The sequence below is a fragment of the Leptonychotes weddellii genome, chromosome 11 (assembly GCF_054177405.1).
Source record: "Leptonychotes weddellii isolate Sample4059 chromosome 11, ASM5417740v2, whole genome shotgun sequence".
In the NCBI taxonomy this organism is placed as follows: Eukaryota; Metazoa; Chordata; class Mammalia; order Carnivora; family Phocidae; genus Leptonychotes; species Leptonychotes weddellii.
This window is the reverse complement of record NC_138379.1, coordinates 736,767-754,346: the sequence shown is the minus strand read 5'-3', so window position 1 is coordinate 754,346 and position 17,580 is coordinate 736,767. Positions and strand designations below refer to the sequence as shown.

The window sequence follows — 17,580 nt, the reverse complement described above, 5'->3', positions numbered from 1 at the left end:
GGGGCACACGGGTTCTAGTTCAGGGACAGCGGTGATGTGGAGGGCACGAGACGCCGGCTCGCTCCGTGTGAGTCACGCTGCCTGTTACCGTGAACCCAGTGGCCCCGTGGTCCTGGCATGCAAGTGCAGGACGTGGCCCCGGGTCGGGGCAGGGGCTAGATGGGCCTGTCCTTGCAGGCGGCCCTGCGCTCTGCCAGCCCCTCCCCCGTGCCGTGGTTCGGACAGGCGGTTTGACCTGGGGTTCAGGGCTCCCCCCCTAGCTGCACCAGCGGTTACTGAACAGTGAAGGGGTCACTGGTGGGCTCTGCTGGCAGTAAGCCTGTCCACCCCAATCACGCATTACAGGCTTGGGGACATGACCCCTGATTTTATTTTTTATTTATTTTTATTTTGTTAAAGATTTACTTATTTGAGAGAGAGTGCACACACGTGTGGGGGGGGGGCAGAGGGAGGGAGGGAGGGAGAGAATCCCCAAGCTGAGGCCCCGCTGAGTGCAGAGCCCGACGCGGGGCTCCATCCCAGGGCCCTGAGATCCCAGGACCTGGACGCCCAACTGACTGAGCCACCCAGGTGACCCCATAAGCCCCAATTTTAGTGGGGCCCTGGTGTCCCATCTGATCCTGGGGCACCTCTGGGAAGGGCCGGGGTCGCCACCCTGTGTTGCCGGCATGGTGTTGCAGGACCGTCCTCCAGCCGGCAGCTCAGGTCTGGACGCTGGGGGAGGCTGCCGGCCTCCGTCGAGGAGACTGTTCCATGTGCTGTTCCGTGTGAGCATGCGGCCCCTCCAGCTTGACCCGGAGCCCCAGGGCCCAAAGCCTGTCCCTGCAGCTTCTCGCCACCCTTGCCTCTGCTCTCTGGGGAGCTGGTTTTGTCACGGTGTCCGCGACTCCGAGGTTCCCGGTCCAGGTGCCCTCCTCACGTGTGCCGCCCTGGGAACACAGGCTGAGCCTTCCGGTCCCTTCCTCAGCACCCCCAGGGTCATTCGGGCGGGCGCCCAACTTCCCAGAGCCAAGCCAGCGCCATGCAGTCAAGCTCCAGCCCTGGCCCGGCTGCTCCAGAGCCGTGCCGCCGCCCAGAACACGTCCCCGGGGCTGTGTGGACGCGCGGCGTTCGCTGCTCTCGCTGCTCCTGGCTCGCTGCCTGCCGCCTCTCAGCTCTCTGCTCTGGCTTTTGCATCGGCTCTTCTGGGTTTTCCGTATGTGTGAGGATATCCCCGAAAGTCTGTCCCTGCTGCTGTGACGGCACCCAGGCCCAGGGCGTAGAGCACGGACGATTCCGCCTCCCAGCTCTGGGGGCTGATGTCCCCTCCGTGTCCTCATGTGGCAGAAGGGGCGGGGCGGCTCCCTGGGCCTCTCCACAAGGCACCCGTTGCATCGTGGGGACTGCACCTGCCCACGGCCGCACGTCCAGACACCATCACTCATTCAGTCCCAGCAGACGGCTTTTCGTCTTCCCCGTGCCGCACCCCTCATGCCTCCACACAAGCGCGAGAGATGAGGACTGAGGACAAACAGGCCCCCTGCCTAGAGGGCCAGAAGGAGGCCAGGCCCCTGCTGCTCGCTCCACGCCCTGTGGCCCTGCAGGTGCACACCTGGGGCGGGGGCAGAGATGCCGGAGGAGAGGGGGAGGCAGGGCGGGTGGGAGGACTTTTCTGCTCGCATTCTGCGGGCCGGGACAGCTCTGACGCAGAGCGCAAGCAGCCACAGGTGAGGAGCTGGAGTGTGGACACGGAGCCCGTGGTCGCAGCCCCCCAGAAGCATTGCCGTGTTGGGCACAGCCCAGAGGCTCAGGGTTCCAGTGGGAGGAGGTGCGGCTGGAGGGCCAAGCCAGGAGAGGATGTTTGGGACAGGAGTGGGGACCGAGGATGCAGGGGGCAGGGGCTTCGGAGTCCTGCTCCCACCTCTGCACACTGCTGCATCTGCCCTCACATCTGCTCGGGCTGGGTCACATCCTTCCTGTGCTCCGAGTGCCCAGCAGCCCCGTCTTGCTTGGGTCAAGGCTGGAGCCCTTGCAAGGGCCTCGAGACTGCTCTCTTCCACCCACTTCCCCCCCAGCTCCAGCCACTGCTGGTGAGCCCCACCCCAGGGCCTTTGCACAGATGCTGTCCTCCCTCTAGCCTCTCCTAAATGTCCCCTCCTTGGGCCGCTTTCCTGGCCACCCCGGCAACTCCCTGCGCCTTCCCACACCTCCTGGACCCTCTGGACTGACACACATTGTTATCTTCTCACCATCCTTGTGCAGATGCTGGGTGGCTTGGGAACTCGGGGAGCGGGGTCTGCTGCTCATTTCGCCGGTGCCCACACAGCAGGTGCCTGGTCCACACGCGGGCAAAGGGAGGAAGGGCTCGGGTCCCAGCCTCATGCGCGCTGCGGCCCTGGAGTAACCAGGAAGGCCCTCCAGTCGCCTCCGGGGCGCGAGTGCGTGGGGCGCCCTGCGTCTGGGTGCCCACAGGCCCCAGGCCTTCCGGGCCTCTTCCCTGGTGCTGAGGGAGCTGAGTAGTTGTCATGACCTCTTCGATCCAAACGCCTTTTGAACTGTTCATTTCTGAAGAGCAGTCTTTGTGGAAGAAAAGCCACAGCCAGGTTTTACATGAGGCTTGACGCTCTCAGGTCGGGAGACGTACAGGGACCGCGTGGAGGGCTGTGCTGCGTCCCACTGGGCAAAGCCCCTGGAGAAAATGCCGGCCCCACCCTGCCATGGCGGGGGGCAGTGGGGGACGTGTGCTGACGGTCGGTGGACAGGGAACAGACCCGTGAGGCGGGGCAGCGCGGCGCGGGGCTCGGTGTGTGCATCCGTGGTGACCGGAGCGCAGCTGGTTCCTCAGAGCGTCCGCTCCTGGCTGCTGGCGTGCTCGTGGAGACATTAGCCCTGGCGGAATGCAAAATACCTTGTGTATGCACTTGTAACGTCCGCCACTGTAAGGTATCCCCCAAATGCAAGCAACGAACCTCACGACGGTGGAAACGTGAGCAAGCTAATGGACGTTACGATGCAGGACTCGCTGACTCAGCGTGGAATGCTCCGTCTGTCTCCCCCGTGACGTGTGGCCCTGCTTTGCCGTCGTCCTGCAGACATGCGCGTCCGTGTGGGGGAGTGAGGAATGAACAGAGCGTGTGGCATTCACGCCTGGGCCGCGGGCTGTGTGCAGCCAGACTGAGGGGTGTTGAGGAGGAGGGTCTGGCCGGGGCCCTGGGCTGGGTGGGGCTCTGCCCGCGGAAGATGGACCGCCCCTCGGCAGCTGGACGGCACCCCTGAGATTGTGGGGTGGGAGCTCTGCCCTCAAAGCTGACCCACCGTGAAGCTCCATGCCCCGTGCTTCCAGTCCCCCACCTCAGGCCCCAGACAGCTGGGCCGTCATGGACCCACGTGGCTGCCATCCATGGAAGGAGCAGCTTGCAGGGGAGAATGAGGACGTGACCCCCAGGTTACTCAGACTCCGGGGAAGGTCACCATGACATGGGGGTCACTCAGCGCTCGTGGGTGCCTGCCAGTACCCCTTGTAGGATGAGGTTTGGGACGAGTTGTCGAGTGAAACACACAGCAGAGTTCTAGAAACGGCTGCGACCTGCCCCCTGTGCCCTTGGTGAGTCCCATGGCCTTGGGCCCCTCCCTCTGGTGAGCCTGGCAGTAGAACTGGGTCCACTCAGCAGGGACGTGCAGGCCTCAGCCGGCACCCAGGCGGCCCGCGCTGCCAGGCAAAGTGGTGACGGTGGCAGGGGATGTCTGATGGGTCAGGGGCTCCCCAGGCCCAGGAGGGAGGCACAGCAGCCCCTGCAAGCAGGGCTGGCCCCGGGCACTGGCAGTGGGACTCGGAGCGAGCTGAGAGCACAGTGTCCGGGGTCTGGGGCAGCACCCAGGGGTCACAGGGTCTCAGTGGGCACAGTGGGCAGGACCAGCAGCGGATGCCCCACCTCTCAGCCCTCAGTGACTCTGGTTATGGAGACGTTCTTGTCCTTGACCGCAGGGAGAAGTGGGGCAAGGTGGAGTGCCGCTTGCCCAGGCAGAGAGCGAGGCCACGTGGAGCACACCCAGACGCTCGGTCCAGAGTGGCCGTGAGGAGGAAGGGTCCTCCTTCTGTCTGGCAGAGCACTCGCTCCTTTCCGAAGGGGCACAGTGGCAGAGTCTCTCCCAGGAGAGCCCGCCAGGGAGTCCCCTGCAAGCCGGGGATGGCCTGTCTGAGCAGACCCGGACCTCCAGGGGGGTCCCTCGGTGGCTTGTGCGCCGGCTCATAGATGAGGCACAGTATGGCGGCCCCTTTGGGAAGAGGACAGACTCGCCCTTCCTGAGAGGGAACAGGGATACAGCAAGTTAGGTTTACTGGGGACATCCCCATTGAAAACAGCCCCCAAAATGCTAATCGCATATGTTTAAAACTTCTTTCTGAAATGTTTGAAAATATGACAAAGAAAAGGGGGAACTCAGATGCTTCTAGCAAGTCTGAGCAGTTCAGGCAGTGCTATGGGGTGGAGGGTGGGGGCCACAATAGGTGGAGGGGTGACCAGTGTTCATGGATTGAAGTGGTATGTGCAGATGTTGGTTTCTGTCACAGTAATTCACTCGACATGACCTCCTTCCCCACAAGTCCTGCTTTTTGTTGTGTGTAAGACTTGGGACGTTGATGGGGCGCCTGGGTGGCTCAGTCGTTAAGCGTCTGCCTTCGGCTCAGGTCATGATCCCGGGGTCTTGGGATCGAGTCCTGCGTGGGGCTCTCTGCTCGGCGGGAAGCCTGCTTCTCCCTCTCCCACACCCCCTGCTTGTGTTCCCTCTCTCGCTGTGTCTCTCTCTGTCAAATAAATAAAATCTTTAAAAAAAAAAAAAAAAAGACTTGGGACGTTGATGCTACGCATGTGGAAGTCCAAAAGGCTAAGACGAGTCCAGGCATTCTTGCAAAAGAAGCACGAAGTGGGAAGCCTGCTCAGGTAGAAACCGAGACTGTAAGGACTGTTGTCTGCATTAAGATGACAGATGGAGAGTCCAGTGGAACTGGGCAGAGACCAGAGTGCAGGGTGACAGTGGTGCAGTGAGCCAGACGCAAGATAAGTGCAGTCAGGCCCCTGCTTTGTGCCACTTCCAAACATCAGTTCTGGACGGACTCAATATGTAAAGGCAGGAAGATTCTGGGAAGGAGGCAGAGGAGGAAGGTCTGTGAGGGGAGAACCAGTCTCCCCGCCTGGACAGCCGCATGGGCGCGTCCGATGGAACTGTTTTGAACCCTGCAGTCTGTTGAAGGCTTGCAGCTCTCAGGGGGAATGCTTGGGGAGTGAGTCGCTGTCCATCTCGGTCAGTGTTGGCTCTCAGCACAGCAGCTGCCTGGCCCCCGGCCCCAGGCAGGCAGTCGCGCGTGTGTCCCTGGAGCCGCCTGCACACAGCTTGTGGGAGCTGGTGGGCAAAAAGGACCCTGCCCTGCAAATGCTGGGGACCTGTGCTCTGATCACAGAGGTGCAAACAGCTAGGTAACCATGTCGCACCCCACCCCTGTTGTCACACGCCCCCCCCTTAAGCTGAAGTGACTTCCAGAGGATGGAAAGGGCTAGTGCTCTTCTCTCCCTTCATTTTTCTCTCTTTCCCTTTCTGGGAGCCGAGTGTTAAAGACTAGGACATTCAAAAACAACTACGAATAAGGGGAAAGTTAGAACATGATCTTGGATGCCCGGGAAAAGGCTCAGAAAAGACCTGAGCAGACATTATATTTACAGGTCAGGCTGATCCTGCTGATCCACAGAGACAGTGTACAGCAATAATAAAAATAAAATAAAAACAAAAAACCAGCCAGTCCAGGGGAAGGGGGAGAATCAGAATTCCAAAGTTACCACATTATTCAATTCAAATGTCCCGTGTTCAGTAAGAAAATCACAAGGCAGGGGCACCTGGGGGGCTCAATCGGTTAAGCGTCTTGCCTTCGGCTCAGGTCATGATCCCGGGGTCCTGGGATGGAGCCCCGCATGGGCTCCCTGCTCGGTGGAGAGCCTGCTTCTTCCTCTCACTCTCTCTCTGTGCTTGCTCTTTCTCTACATCTCTCTCAAATAAATGAATTTTTTAAAAATCACAAAGCATACAAAGAAACCAGAAAGTATGGTTTATAAAAAGGAAAAAAAAAAAAATCAGTGAAATTCTCTCTGAAAAAGACCTGATCACAGATACACTAGACAAAGACTTTAAAACAACTAAAAGAAGTTGTGGAGAAAGCCAAGAAAACCATGTATGAACCAAATGAAAATACCGATAAACAGATGGGAAACCTAAAAAGAAACCAAAAAGAAACTCTGGAGCTAAAAAGTACAATAACTGAAATGAAAAATTCACTAGAGAGGTTCCAAGACAGAATTGTGCAGACAAAAAAAAAAAAAAAATTAGTGAACTTGAAGAGAGGATGGGAAATTATCAAGTCCAAGGAAGACAAAGGAAAAAGTTGGAAGAAAACGGGACAGAGCTTAAGGGACCTGAGCTCAGGACACCAGCAGGCAGACCAATATATTCACTGTGGGAGTCCCAGAAGGGGAAGAGAGAGAAAGGGGCAAAGAGAATACTTGAAGAAATAATGCCTGGAGACTTCCCAAATTTGAGGAAAGACATGAATATAAACATCCAGGAAGCTCAACAAACACCAAGGAAGATGAACTTAAAGCGATCCACGCTAAGAAACACTGTAATCAAACTTCCAGACCCAAAGACAAAGAATTTGAAAGCAGCAAGAGAAGGGAATCCTCACGTACAGGGGTCCTCAATAAATTATCAACAGATTTTTCATGATAAAACTTTGGAGGCCAGAAGGCAGTGGGTCGATACATTCAAATGCTAAAAGAAAAAACCTGTCAACCAAGAATCTTATGTCCAGGGGTACTCTCCTTCAAGAGTGAGGGATAAATTGAGACATTCCCAGATAAACAAAAGAGGGAGTTTGTGACCACTAGACCTGCCCTGCAAGAAATACTCAAGTGGGTTTTGTAAACTGAAATAAAAGGATGTTAGTAACTTTATATGGAGAAATAAAGATCTCAATAAAGGTAAATACACGGCCTCCTGGGTATAGAGTCTCTGGTAAAGTTAAAGGGATTGTAGGGATGGATGGATGGGTGGATGGGTGGACGGACAATAGTGTGAGTGTATTTTATACCACTAAGCTGTACACTTAAAAATGGTTAAGATGGTAAATTTTATGTTATGTATGTTTTATACCAGTAAAAAAAAAGTTAAGTGGAAGGCAAAATTGTCAAGCTTTTAGAAAATAATCCAGAAGACCATATTTCTGATCTTTTTTTTTTTAAAGATTTTATTTGTTTATTTGAGAGAGAACACATGAGAGGGGGGAGGGTCAGAGGGAGAAGCAGACTCCCTGCCAAGCAGGGAGCCCGATGCGGGACTCGATCCAGGGACTCCAGGATCATGACCTGAGCCGAAGGCAGTCGCTTAACCAACTGAGCCACCCAGGCGCCCCGACCATATTTCTGATCTTAAGGCAGGGAAGGTTTTGTGAAATAGGACCAGGAAGCGCTACCTGTGAAGAAAAATACTGATGACTCCGACTCCTTAAAGTTACGAACTTCTGCGTGCCACGTATTGGTTTCTGAGATATGACGCCATGTTGCCGGTTTCTCTCGCACAGGGTCTTGTGAGATGTCTGTTCTGAGTCCTTGTATGTTGAAAATGCCTTTTTTCATTATCTTTTTTTTTTTAAAGATTTTATTTATTTACTTGACAGAGATAGATAAAGAGAGAGGGGGAACACAAGCAGGGGGAGGGGGAGAGGGAGAAGCAGGCTTCCCGCCGAGCAGGGAGCCCGATGCGGGGCTCGATCCCAGGACCCTGCGATCATGACCTGAGCTTAAGGCAGATGCTTAACGACTGAGCCACCCTGATGCCCCTCATTATCACTCTTAAATGATAGTTTACTTGGGTGTGGGATTCAGCGTTCAAGTTCTGTGCCTTCGGCACCACAGAGGGGCCCTGCCAGAGTCTCCGGGCTCTGGTGCCCGTTCACCCCAGCATGGGCACAGGGTCATGTCTCCCCAGCAGCTCCGAGTTTTTCTCTACCTCGATGCCCTCAGATCTCACCCCCAAGTATCTGAATGGATGTACCTCTTGGCCTTCCTTGGCACTCACCGAGAACTTTCGGTCAAGAGCTCATGCCTTCAGTTCTGAGAGATCATTGTTCTTACATGTGGATCCAAATATTGCCCTGAGGCCACGCCCCCTCCCCCCTGCACACCACGGGCACGTCCCCCAAAACCTCCCTTCGTTCAGGATGTCTGTCGATTTTACAGATCATTCACTTCCTTGTTTTCCGCTCTTCTATTTTAAAAGTTCTATCTTTGTCGTGGTAAATTTTGTGCCTGTGGGGAAGATGCTTTTCCATCTGGAAACCAGAAACCCCTTTTTAAAAATATTTGAAGTTTAGTAACTGTTTTGTTTTTATGCGCCGTGTTGGTTTTAGAGTTACCTTCTCCAGGGCGACGGGGCACCTCTGGCTGACAGTGTGGACTCTGGAGCACATTGCAGTGTGCCTCAGTTTCCCCATCTGTAAAGTGAGAGGAAATAATGGCACACATTGCATAGAGTGTTGTCAGGATTGAATGAGAGCGTCCCCTGGCACACAGGCAGCACGTGGCACAGGCGAGCCCTAGTCCACGGCACGTGACACCCATATTCCTGGTGCCTTAGGAACATGTTTAGATTTGGTGAGAGGCACATGCGTTTAAGGAAGGGACTGTGCCAGGGAATGACAGGGAGGGGCTTAGGGAAGACTGTGGTTTTGCACCTGGGTTCACAAAGACTCAGCTGGGGGCACGGCCACAGCCCCCAGGAAATCAGACTGTGAGGCTCTGGGTCAGCTTTCCGAAGGCGACCCCAGGACGGCCAGCCTCATTTGCAGGCACACCTCGCCAGCCTGGCAGCCATCCCCGTCCGGCCCGGCCGGGTCCCAGGGTGGCCTACCCTGCCCAGACCTTGTGACGTGGGTAGGAAAGGACAGCAATGGCCTGAAGAGAGCCCAGGCCCTCCTCGCTGAGCCCCTGCAGCGGCCCCACCATGGGAACCACACCGAGGGCAGAGGCAGGTCATGCGACTCGGGAGGGGGGAGGGCCCTCCCACGTACCCCCCCACCAGCAGCTTCCTTCAAGCCTTGTCTTTGCCTCCCCAAGTGGCAGCCCCACCGGAAGCCACCCCTGCCCCTTGGGGGGCCATGTCTCGTCCTTCCTGCCCAGTTCAGCCAGGCACGTCTCCTGTCTGCCACACCCCACACCTGCTCCCCAGCTCTTCCCGCACCCCACCACATGCTCGTGGAGCTCTCTGGCGAGAAATCCCCACCCTCGGGGGAGGTGAGAAAAGAAGGCCAGGCCTAGAGCAAGCTGAGGTGGGACAAGCGCCCTGGAGAAAATTCAGTGAGCTGTGGCAGGCAGGGAGCGGGGACTGCAGCGGCTGGCAACCCCCCTGGGGCCCGAGCAGCACTGGGCACCCCTCCTTCTGTGCGCCCCCAGCCCACGAGGCCACTGCTTCCTGCACTGTCACACCTGGGCCACAGCCATGCCTCCCGCAGGGTCCCCAAACTTTCCACATCAGTGAACCAGCTTCCTTATAAATCCCCTGGGTTGGAAATAATGGACAGGGTCATTTTTGAGCCCCTGGCTCATCCCTGGCCCCAGCCAGTGCCCCACAGCCTGAGACTGACCCTGAGGGCCTCCAGACCCCTCCTCCCACCTGTGCCTCCCAGAGGGGAGGGGCAGCATGAGCCCTGGGGGTCCCATACAACCAGACAGAGGAGAAGCCCAGGGGACTCAGTGGGCAGAAAAGACACCAGGACCAACAAGTGTACACACTGCTCAGCGTTTATTTGCAAGATGGGGGCAGGGTGGGCAGAGGGAGTGCTGGGGAGCACCAACCCCTCCCTGGCCCACCTCCCGGCGGCCGTGGTCACCCCAGGCCCAGGTTCACATGTGGATGGGCAGCCACCCTGCCTGACACCACTCCCCGGAGGCAGCTGGTGGCCAGTGGACAGGCCCCAGCCCACATCCCGGTGCAGGAGGTGGCCAGCAGGAACCCGCTCCACGGGGCTTGGGGAGCAGCGGGGCGCACGCAGGCCCACAGCGGGGGACAGCACAGCAGCTCCGGGGCACCCCTCTGACACGAAGAAGGGGGTGAGTCCAGGCAGCACAGGCACTTGTCTCAGATGAGGGCCAGGCCCTGACGGCCAGGCAAGTGGCCAAGATGTGCTGGAGGGGCTCCGAGGGCAAGGCCCCCGCCCGGAGCCCTCCTCAAGCGGTTCCTCACTGTGCCGTTGTCCTCTAGGGCAGCCCCCAAGGCACAGGTCCCACGAGGGCCCAGATGGCAGGTGTGCCCGGGCTCCTGCCGCAGGCTGGCCGAGCTTTCCGTGGTTGGGTGGTGTGTGTCCTGGCTCCAGATTGGGGTGGGGGGCCTGGCGGGAGGGGATCAGAATGGCAACAGACAGTGGTGGAGCCCTAGGTCAGGAAGATGGGGGTGCTGTCCTCGGGAGCCTCAGGTGAGCGGACGCAGGATGGGGCACAGCTGCACTTGTCCACGTGGGTGTAGGTGCGCTGGACGGTGGTCCCGTCGGGACACTGCATGGTCACCACCTCCTCATGAACCCCTGCCTCCTGGCAGCAGGTACACTGATGCTCCATAGCCTGGGCCTCCACGGAGTACCTGCAAACGCAGGGCCGCCCTCAGGACCCGCCGGGTCCAGCCCCAGCCCCCGAGCTCCTGGTGTCTCTGGGGTCTGGAGCCAATGGCCCCGACCCACTCCCGGCAGCCCTGAGCTCATCCTCCGAGCACTAGGGGCTCCTCTGACCTGGCCTGGGACGGTGCTCAGGGTCACTGAACTCTGACCTTCCCGCGCCAGGCCCCCTCTCGTCTTAGAACCAGCTCTCGGAACTTGCTGACCCGGCAGGACCCTCCCCCCGGGGAACCTTCCCTGGGTCTTGAGCCAGCCCCACATGGGTCCTTCTGCTCTTTAAGCGCACTGCTCACACCTGGCGAAGCCAGGGCAGTGTGGGGCGGGGAGGGGCCTCTCGGGAGGGGCGCAGGGCTCGCTCACTTGGACACTCCGGGGCATGAGCCCCCGCAGAACGTGAGGTTGACCGGGGCCCGAGTGGCGCAGCCCTGGTGTGTCAGGATGGTTCTGTTGACGCGGACTTGGCACTTGTCTGGGCAGACGGAGGAAAGGCGGTGGAGGTGCGGGAGGGGACCTCTGAGGACCCCGACCTAGGGCCGCTCCCCACGCGCCACCCTCCCGAGCCCCGCGCTCAGGGTGGGGTCCTGGGGCCAAGGGCAGCTTCGGGCAGAAATCAACGGATGGAGACTGGGCGGAGGTGGAGGGCGGGTAGGCGGGCCTCGACTTACCCACTTCCTCACAGGAGTAACAGCAGCCGGTTTTCCTGAGGATGCCCTGAAGGGGGGGGGAGACAGAGGGCGGGCTGGGGGCGGGGCGGGGCCTCCGGGGCGGTGGGGGGCGGGCGGATGATCTGGGGGTTGGGGCCTCCCGTTGGAGATGTGGGCGGGGCCTCCGAGGCGGTGGGGGTCCAGGCCGAGAATCTGGGGTGTGTTGGGCCGGGCCTCTGCCTTGGGGCAGCCCAAGCCCCAGGACACACCTGGCAGCTGGACACCTCCGGGCAGGGCATGGGCCTCGGAGTGAGCACGTGGAGCCCGTTCTTGACCTCGCAGCGGTACTCCGTGCAGTTGTCCACGAGGCTGTTGACCCAGGTCTCGTTGGGCTGAAATGCAACGGGGAAGGTGGAGGCTCGCAGGGAATTATCTGGTGAGCTGAGAGGGGCCGAAAGGAAGGGTCTCCCAGCTGGGGGGCTGAGACCGAACCCCCTCTTACCTGGACCAGCCAGCCATCCTCCGTGGGACAGGCTGTCTGCACGCACTCCCCACAGCATTGTCCGGCCACCTTCCAGTACTCGTAGCCCTGAGGGACAGGGGTGGTTCCATGGGTAACCCCAGTCCTACTCCCCAGCCCTCCTGCCCTCCCGTCCACACCCTAAGGGCCCAGCGACCTCCTTGGCAACCCCGGTCCCTGTGAAGCCATGTCCCTGCCCAGGGCTGGGTGTGCCCAGGAGGGCTTACCTGGCGGCAGGTAGTGTTACAGATGTCCTCCTCACACTGCACGATTGGGCCCTGGGTGTCCCCGGACAGGCAGGTGCACGTGTGGCAGGGAGTGATGGATGGGAAGGTTGCACCGATCTGCAGTGGACCGGGTGAGTGGAGGTGACATTGAGGACAGTGGCGGGGGCCCCAGGGCCAGGACCCCTCCCTGCGGCTGGATGGGCTGGGAGAAGGGGAGGCCTACAGAGAGCGGGTTCTTTCTTCTTCAAATGGAATTATGCTTGTGCCCCTGGCTGAGCACAGACCAGGGCAGAGGCAGGACCCCAGGCCGGCTGGAGGGGCTGGGAGGGCACGGTCCCACCCCAACACTCTTGCCATGAGGACGCTCCTGGGACACCCCAAGCCAGCAGCTCCCCCAGGTGCTTGACAGACAGGGCTGCCCCGTGTCCCCCTCGCTGTGTCCCCACGTGGCTCTAAAGGGCCCGGAGCCCCCACGCTTATCCCCTGTCCTGCAGGAGGGTGCAGGCGGGGCCGGGCATGTGCAGATGAGGGGTGGAGGTCCCATGTGGATGAGCTGAGCCTGGGGCCCCACCCGCTGCTACTCATCCCACTCAGCCGCCCGGCGGTGAGCCCTTACCCCGTAGGCAGTGTGGTTGTGGTAACACAGCTGAGGTTCTGGAAGGAAAGGGGGGCTGAGCACCTGCCCGGCTGGTGGGCAGGAAGGGCTCCGACACTCCCCCACCCCCGAGCCTCCAGCCCCACTCACGGCAGATGAAGGTGGGGCAGCAACCACCCTCCTCCTGGGTGCGGATCAGCTCCTCTCCCGGCCCACATTTGGGTGGGCTCTGGGGGCAGGTGGTCGTGTTGCAGACTGTGGGAGAGTTGGGGCGCCGTCAGGGGGCCCCTCGCTGTACCAGGGCACACCAGAGGTCGGCGGCCTCATTCTCCCGCCACACGGGTCCAGCCTCGGCCACTCCTCGGCCCGCAACTACCCCCGCCCCCCCGTCACCCTCCGGCCAGTGGGGCACAGGGCTCACCGCACAGCGTCCCCGGACAGCATGAGTTGCTGGCCAGAGGCCTGGTCTCGGCCACAAAGCCCGCCTGGCTGCACTGTGGGGGCTGCTCCGGGGCCTCACACAGCACGGGGGTGCACCGCACTGACATGGAGCCCTCGTGGCACTCGCAGTCCTGGCAGTTGCTGACCCACCGCTCCCCAGGCTGGAACAGAGCAGTGAGGGTCCCTGGAGACTCCTGGACCGGGCCCTGGCCTCTTGGGCTGCCTCCAGCAGCAGGGAAGGCCCCAGCCTCAGTGTGGCCAGCTCAGCCCTCGGCCTCCCGCTCAAGCTGCCATCCTGCAGCAGCCCACGGGAAAGCGCTGTGTCTCACACCGGGGTGCCCCACACCAGCCCCCACAGGGGCTGCCCGGGCAGAGCAGGCTGCCCTGAGATGGGGCCCTCCCTCCCTCTGCTCAAGCCAGGGGGCAGGTAGCTGAGGAGCAGAACACTCACAGATTTGGGAAACCCATCTGGTCCCACACAGGCTGGAAGGGAAGAAGAAAAGGGGTTCAGTTGGCGTGCCGGGGTCCCAGACCCAGTGGGCAGAGATCACAGGCCCTGACACGTGTCCTTGCAGGCCTGGCCGCCCCACCCCCAGCCAGGGCTCTTCTTCCTGCTGGGGACAGAAGCCCCGGAGAACTCGGTGTCATGGCCACACTGCACCCTCAGGGTGGGCACTGGGCTAGGAGAGCAAGCACCCGGGAGGGATGGTCCCCCGCTGGGGTCTTCCCACCCCAGGCCCTCGGCCTCCGGCTCTGCAGCAGCTCCGGGGTCAGGGCCACTGGGGCCGTGCTCACCGCACTCGCGCACGCAGACGTTCGTGTGTGTGTTGAAGAGGGTGTGTCCGTCGGGGCAGAAGCAGCCTTCTGCCAGCCCCCTGCCCGCTCCGCTCTGGCTCCTGCAAGGCAAGGAGGCCATTCCTGGGACCCTTGAACCATGGAAGCGGCAGTCCGGGGTGGGGGGAAGGGCAGAGGGCATGGCAGAGTGCTGGGTTGACCAGCCGCCCAGGGCCCGGAGTCGGGGTTCAGAGGTCGGGCTGCGGGGAAGGAAGCCCCAGGGACCTGAGGCTGGGGGCGCGTTGCAGACCCTCCCGGCCCGCCGCGCACTCTTCAGGCAGGCTTTACCTGGAGTCGCAGGATGCGGGCTGTGCGGGGCCGCAGGGCTGGTACACCTTGTCGGGCGGGCAGGTGAAGTCTGGGGTCACAGAGACAGGAGTCAGGTGGGCCGAGGGGGCCGGAGCGCCCGGGGCCGCCCTGACTCACCGCACAGCCCGCTGGTGGCATTCCGCCAGTTGCTGCAGGCGCCCCGGGCGCGGCAGAGGGCCGCATAGGCCTCCAGGCTCCCGCAGGGCGCCCTGGGGCTGTCCGCCTGGCAGCCGTCACTGACGCAGGAGCTGACGAACGGGTCGGGTGGGATGAGGGTGTGGCACTCTGCGAAGAGCCTGCGGGAAGGGGCGGTCAGAGGCCGGGGCAGGGGGCAGCCTGCCGCCCCACGACCGCCAGACCCACAGGAGCGACTCACGGGCTCCGCAGCAGTTCGCAGAGGGGCGCCGGGGGGCACGGGGAGGAGGCGGGCGTGCTGGGTGCTGAGGGCGCGGGGCCAGCCGTCGGGGGCGGGCTGGTAGGCGCCCAGCAGGCCTCCCGGCCCCTCTCGGGAACCAGCCAGCGGTGGGCCATGTCTTGGCAGGTGGGGGCCATGGTTCCGCCGGGCTGGCGGCAGTCGTCCGTCTGGCTGTTGGTGCAGGTGCCTGGGAGGCGGGGCAGCAGGGTCAAGCTCTCCACCCCCCCTCCCCACCCGTGCTGAGCGGCTGTGGCCGGGGCGCCCCTGGCCCCCACGCACCACACTGGCCCTCGGTGTTGTGGCTGAAGCGGCTGTAGGACAGCTGGATGTGGAAGAGGTGCCCGTTGAAGGTGATGTTCACACCAATGGCAGGGATGTCGATGCCCATCGTGGTCGTCCCCGTCACCGACACACTCACGCCATTCTTGCTGAAGCCCGAGCTCACTTGGATTTGGTCGAACAGGATCTGGAGATGTGTCGGGGGGATCCATGACTGGGTGTTGGGGCAGCAGGGCCTGCCTTCGGGGCTCGGCCTCACACCCCAAAGTGCAGATGCTCCCCTTGGGGCCTGGGGCCCCAGTCGGCCATGCTCAGGTCCCTGCCCCAGGTGCCTCTGGGAGCTGACCTCCGGGCCCGCAGCCCTTCCCTGGTGACGCCGGGACAGGGCCACTCACCAGGCTCTGCTCCTGCCCGTGGATGCTGGTGCTGGTGGTAAGGATGACCTCCATGGACTTGTAGTGGATGCTGAGGGCACGGGGACAGTGGGCGGCGGCCGTGGTGGCCCTGGTGGGCCCGCAGTAGTAGTTGTTCATGTAGATGCTGAGGTTCCCGTAGCGTGGGCGGATCTCCTTCATGAGCACGTGGGTGCAGTTGTCCCGAAAGGAGTAGGAAGTGCCGTCGAAAGTGGTGTAGTGCGAGTCCCCCCAGCCGCTGCAGGAGCCTGCGGGGCATGGACGGTCCCCTCACCCAGTGCCACCCCAAAAGGGCCACCTCAGGGGAGCCCCCCTGGGCCCCAGTTGGCCCTGGCTGCCTTTTTTATAAAAGGGGGTGGAGTGGGTTGCATGGTGGCCCCGAAGGCGTGTCCCCATGTCCAACCCAGACCCTGAGAATGTGCCCTCATCTGGGAAAAGATCTTCGTGTCTGTGATTAAGTTAAGGACCCCGAGATGACACCAGCCGGGATCACCCAGGTGGCCCTAACCCAGTGACAAGTGTCCTTGCAGGAGAGAGAGGAGCGGCCATGGGAAGACGAGGCCGTGGCTGGAGGCTCGCAGCCACAAGTCCTGGACGCCTGGAGCCCCCAAAGCTGAGAAGGCAGGAAGGGCCCTCCCTGCAGCCTCCGGAGAGAGAGAATTGGTCATTGCTGATGTTTTGACCCCCGTGTGTGGCACTCGCTTCCCCCCAGAACCTGACGCCCACACCATCCAGGGGCCAAGCCAGAAGCGCTCCCCACAGGAAGCTCCAGGAGGGACGCTCAGGAATCCCTGGGATAACAGCCCCCTGACCCTGGGCCCCCTTCCAGCCACAGAGGCTGCCGTGCGGGTGGGCTCAGCAAACCTGGGCCTTCCCCCTGCTCTGGCGGCGAGTCACCCTCTCTGGCCGGCACTGTGTGCTGCGGCCCTGGCTCCCTGCGTGCCCCCCGATGCCCTCTGCCCGGAGTGACCGCCCCTCACCCCGCCCCCGCTTACACTCGCACTCAAAGTGGAAGTCACACGGCTCGCTCTCCTGCGACACTCTGACCGGAGGGTGTCCGTTCACGCAGCGGATGCTGGCCACCGGCTTCCGCCCCAGCAGGACCACCCGGTTGTGGCCCTCACACAGAGCCACCGTGCAGTCCGACAGGGTCCAGGACTCGTTCACCTGGGAGAGAGTGGGCATGGTGCTCACCAGCTGGGACCACGAGACCTGCCCCCACCGCCCCGCCACAGCCTCAGGTCCCGCCTTCCCGGGGCAGAGCTGCCCTGGGTCCTGGCCACCCCGGTGCCGTCCCAGCCCCAACCCCGAGTGCCTTCCTCCAGCCAGAGCTGCCGTGGAGGGCTCCAGGGGGCCACAGTGACCCCGGGCCGGGCTGGGCCCCCCATCAGCGCCCCAACCAGGCACACAGCACAGGCAGGAGGCGCACCTGTCGGGCAGGGACGATGAGGTCGCAGCCCTGAGGCTGGGAAGACGAGGCCGTGGGGGCCGAAGAGGACTCGGGGGGCGAAGAGGTGGGGCAGGTGTCCTGGAAGCGGTCAATGTCGCAGTGCTGGTTGCAGATGGCATAGAAGGAGCAGCCCGCACCGTCTGTCTTATTGTAGACAACGTCCCCTGTGAGGAGAGAATCACCAAGACAGACACGGCAGGGTCAGCTCCGGAGAGGTCGGGAGGCACAGTGCGCGGGGTGGACAGTGGGCAGGGAATGACGGGCTCCTCCACTCACCAGGTGAGAAGAGCTGCCCAAACACCCGGCAGAGGCAGGGGGTGGTGAAGTTCCAGCTGGGGGACACAGGGGTCCCCGGGGTGCTGAGGACAGATGTGGACGCCGTGGTCACTGTCACTGCTGGCAAGGTATGGGTGGCCGTGGCCCTGGAGGCGGCCGTGGAGAGGCCCAAGGTGGTGCCGGGCGGAGAGCTGGTGGCCGAGGGCGTGAGGGGTGATAGGGAGGCTCCAGGGCTGGGCCCTGTGCTGGAGGTGGCCGCGGCTGTGCTGGGCACAGCACTGGGGAGTCCGGGCCAGGTCTTGGTGTGCCAGGGTGTGGACGCACTGCCTTGGGGGCTGAGTGTGGAGGCCGTGGAGACCCGGATAAGGGGCACAGAGTGGAATGGCGTGGTGGGCCCCTTGGTGGGCGTCGCTGGGGACGGCGTGGTGGCCCCCGTGGTGGGCATGCCTGGGGACGACGTGGTGGCCCCCGGGGTGGGCTTTGCTGGGGA

At 61.7% G+C, this 17,580-nt stretch overlaps 1 protein-coding gene across 1 annotated transcript in view; it reads right to left on the bottom strand.

The window, feature by feature from the left end:
- Positions 1 to 9,803: 9,803 nt before the first annotated feature.
- The window catches only part of MUC5B (mucin 5B, oligomeric mucus/gel-forming), a 21,226-nt gene continuing 13,449 nt past the window's right edge, over positions 9,804 to 17,580 (bottom strand). The window contains exons 26-44 of the mRNA XM_081798446.1: positions 17,091 to 17,573; positions 16,794 to 16,978; positions 16,360 to 16,531; positions 15,347 to 15,612; positions 14,952 to 15,138; positions 14,634 to 14,859; positions 14,375 to 14,553; positions 14,237 to 14,306; positions 13,910 to 14,010; positions 13,566 to 13,597; positions 13,095 to 13,275; positions 12,824 to 12,928; positions 12,695 to 12,732; positions 12,079 to 12,195; positions 11,834 to 11,920; positions 11,601 to 11,723; positions 11,353 to 11,398; positions 11,048 to 11,156; positions 9,804 to 10,656 (exon numbers count right to left, since the gene is read on the bottom strand). Of these exons, the coding sequence (XP_081654572.1) occupies positions 10,452 to 10,656; positions 11,048 to 11,156; positions 11,353 to 11,398; positions 11,601 to 11,723; positions 11,834 to 11,920; positions 12,079 to 12,195; positions 12,695 to 12,732; positions 12,824 to 12,928; positions 13,095 to 13,275; positions 13,566 to 13,597; positions 13,910 to 14,010; positions 14,237 to 14,306; positions 14,375 to 14,553; positions 14,634 to 14,859; positions 14,952 to 15,138; positions 15,347 to 15,612; positions 16,360 to 16,531; positions 16,794 to 16,978; positions 17,091 to 17,573 (2,912 nt within the window). The 3' untranslated portion in view covers positions 9,804 to 10,451. The remainder of the gene's footprint in view (positions 10,657 to 11,047; positions 11,157 to 11,352; positions 11,399 to 11,600; positions 11,724 to 11,833; positions 11,921 to 12,078; positions 12,196 to 12,694; positions 12,733 to 12,823; positions 12,929 to 13,094; positions 13,276 to 13,565; positions 13,598 to 13,909; positions 14,011 to 14,236; positions 14,307 to 14,374; positions 14,554 to 14,633; positions 14,860 to 14,951; positions 15,139 to 15,346; positions 15,613 to 16,359; positions 16,532 to 16,793; positions 16,979 to 17,090; positions 17,574 to 17,580) is intronic.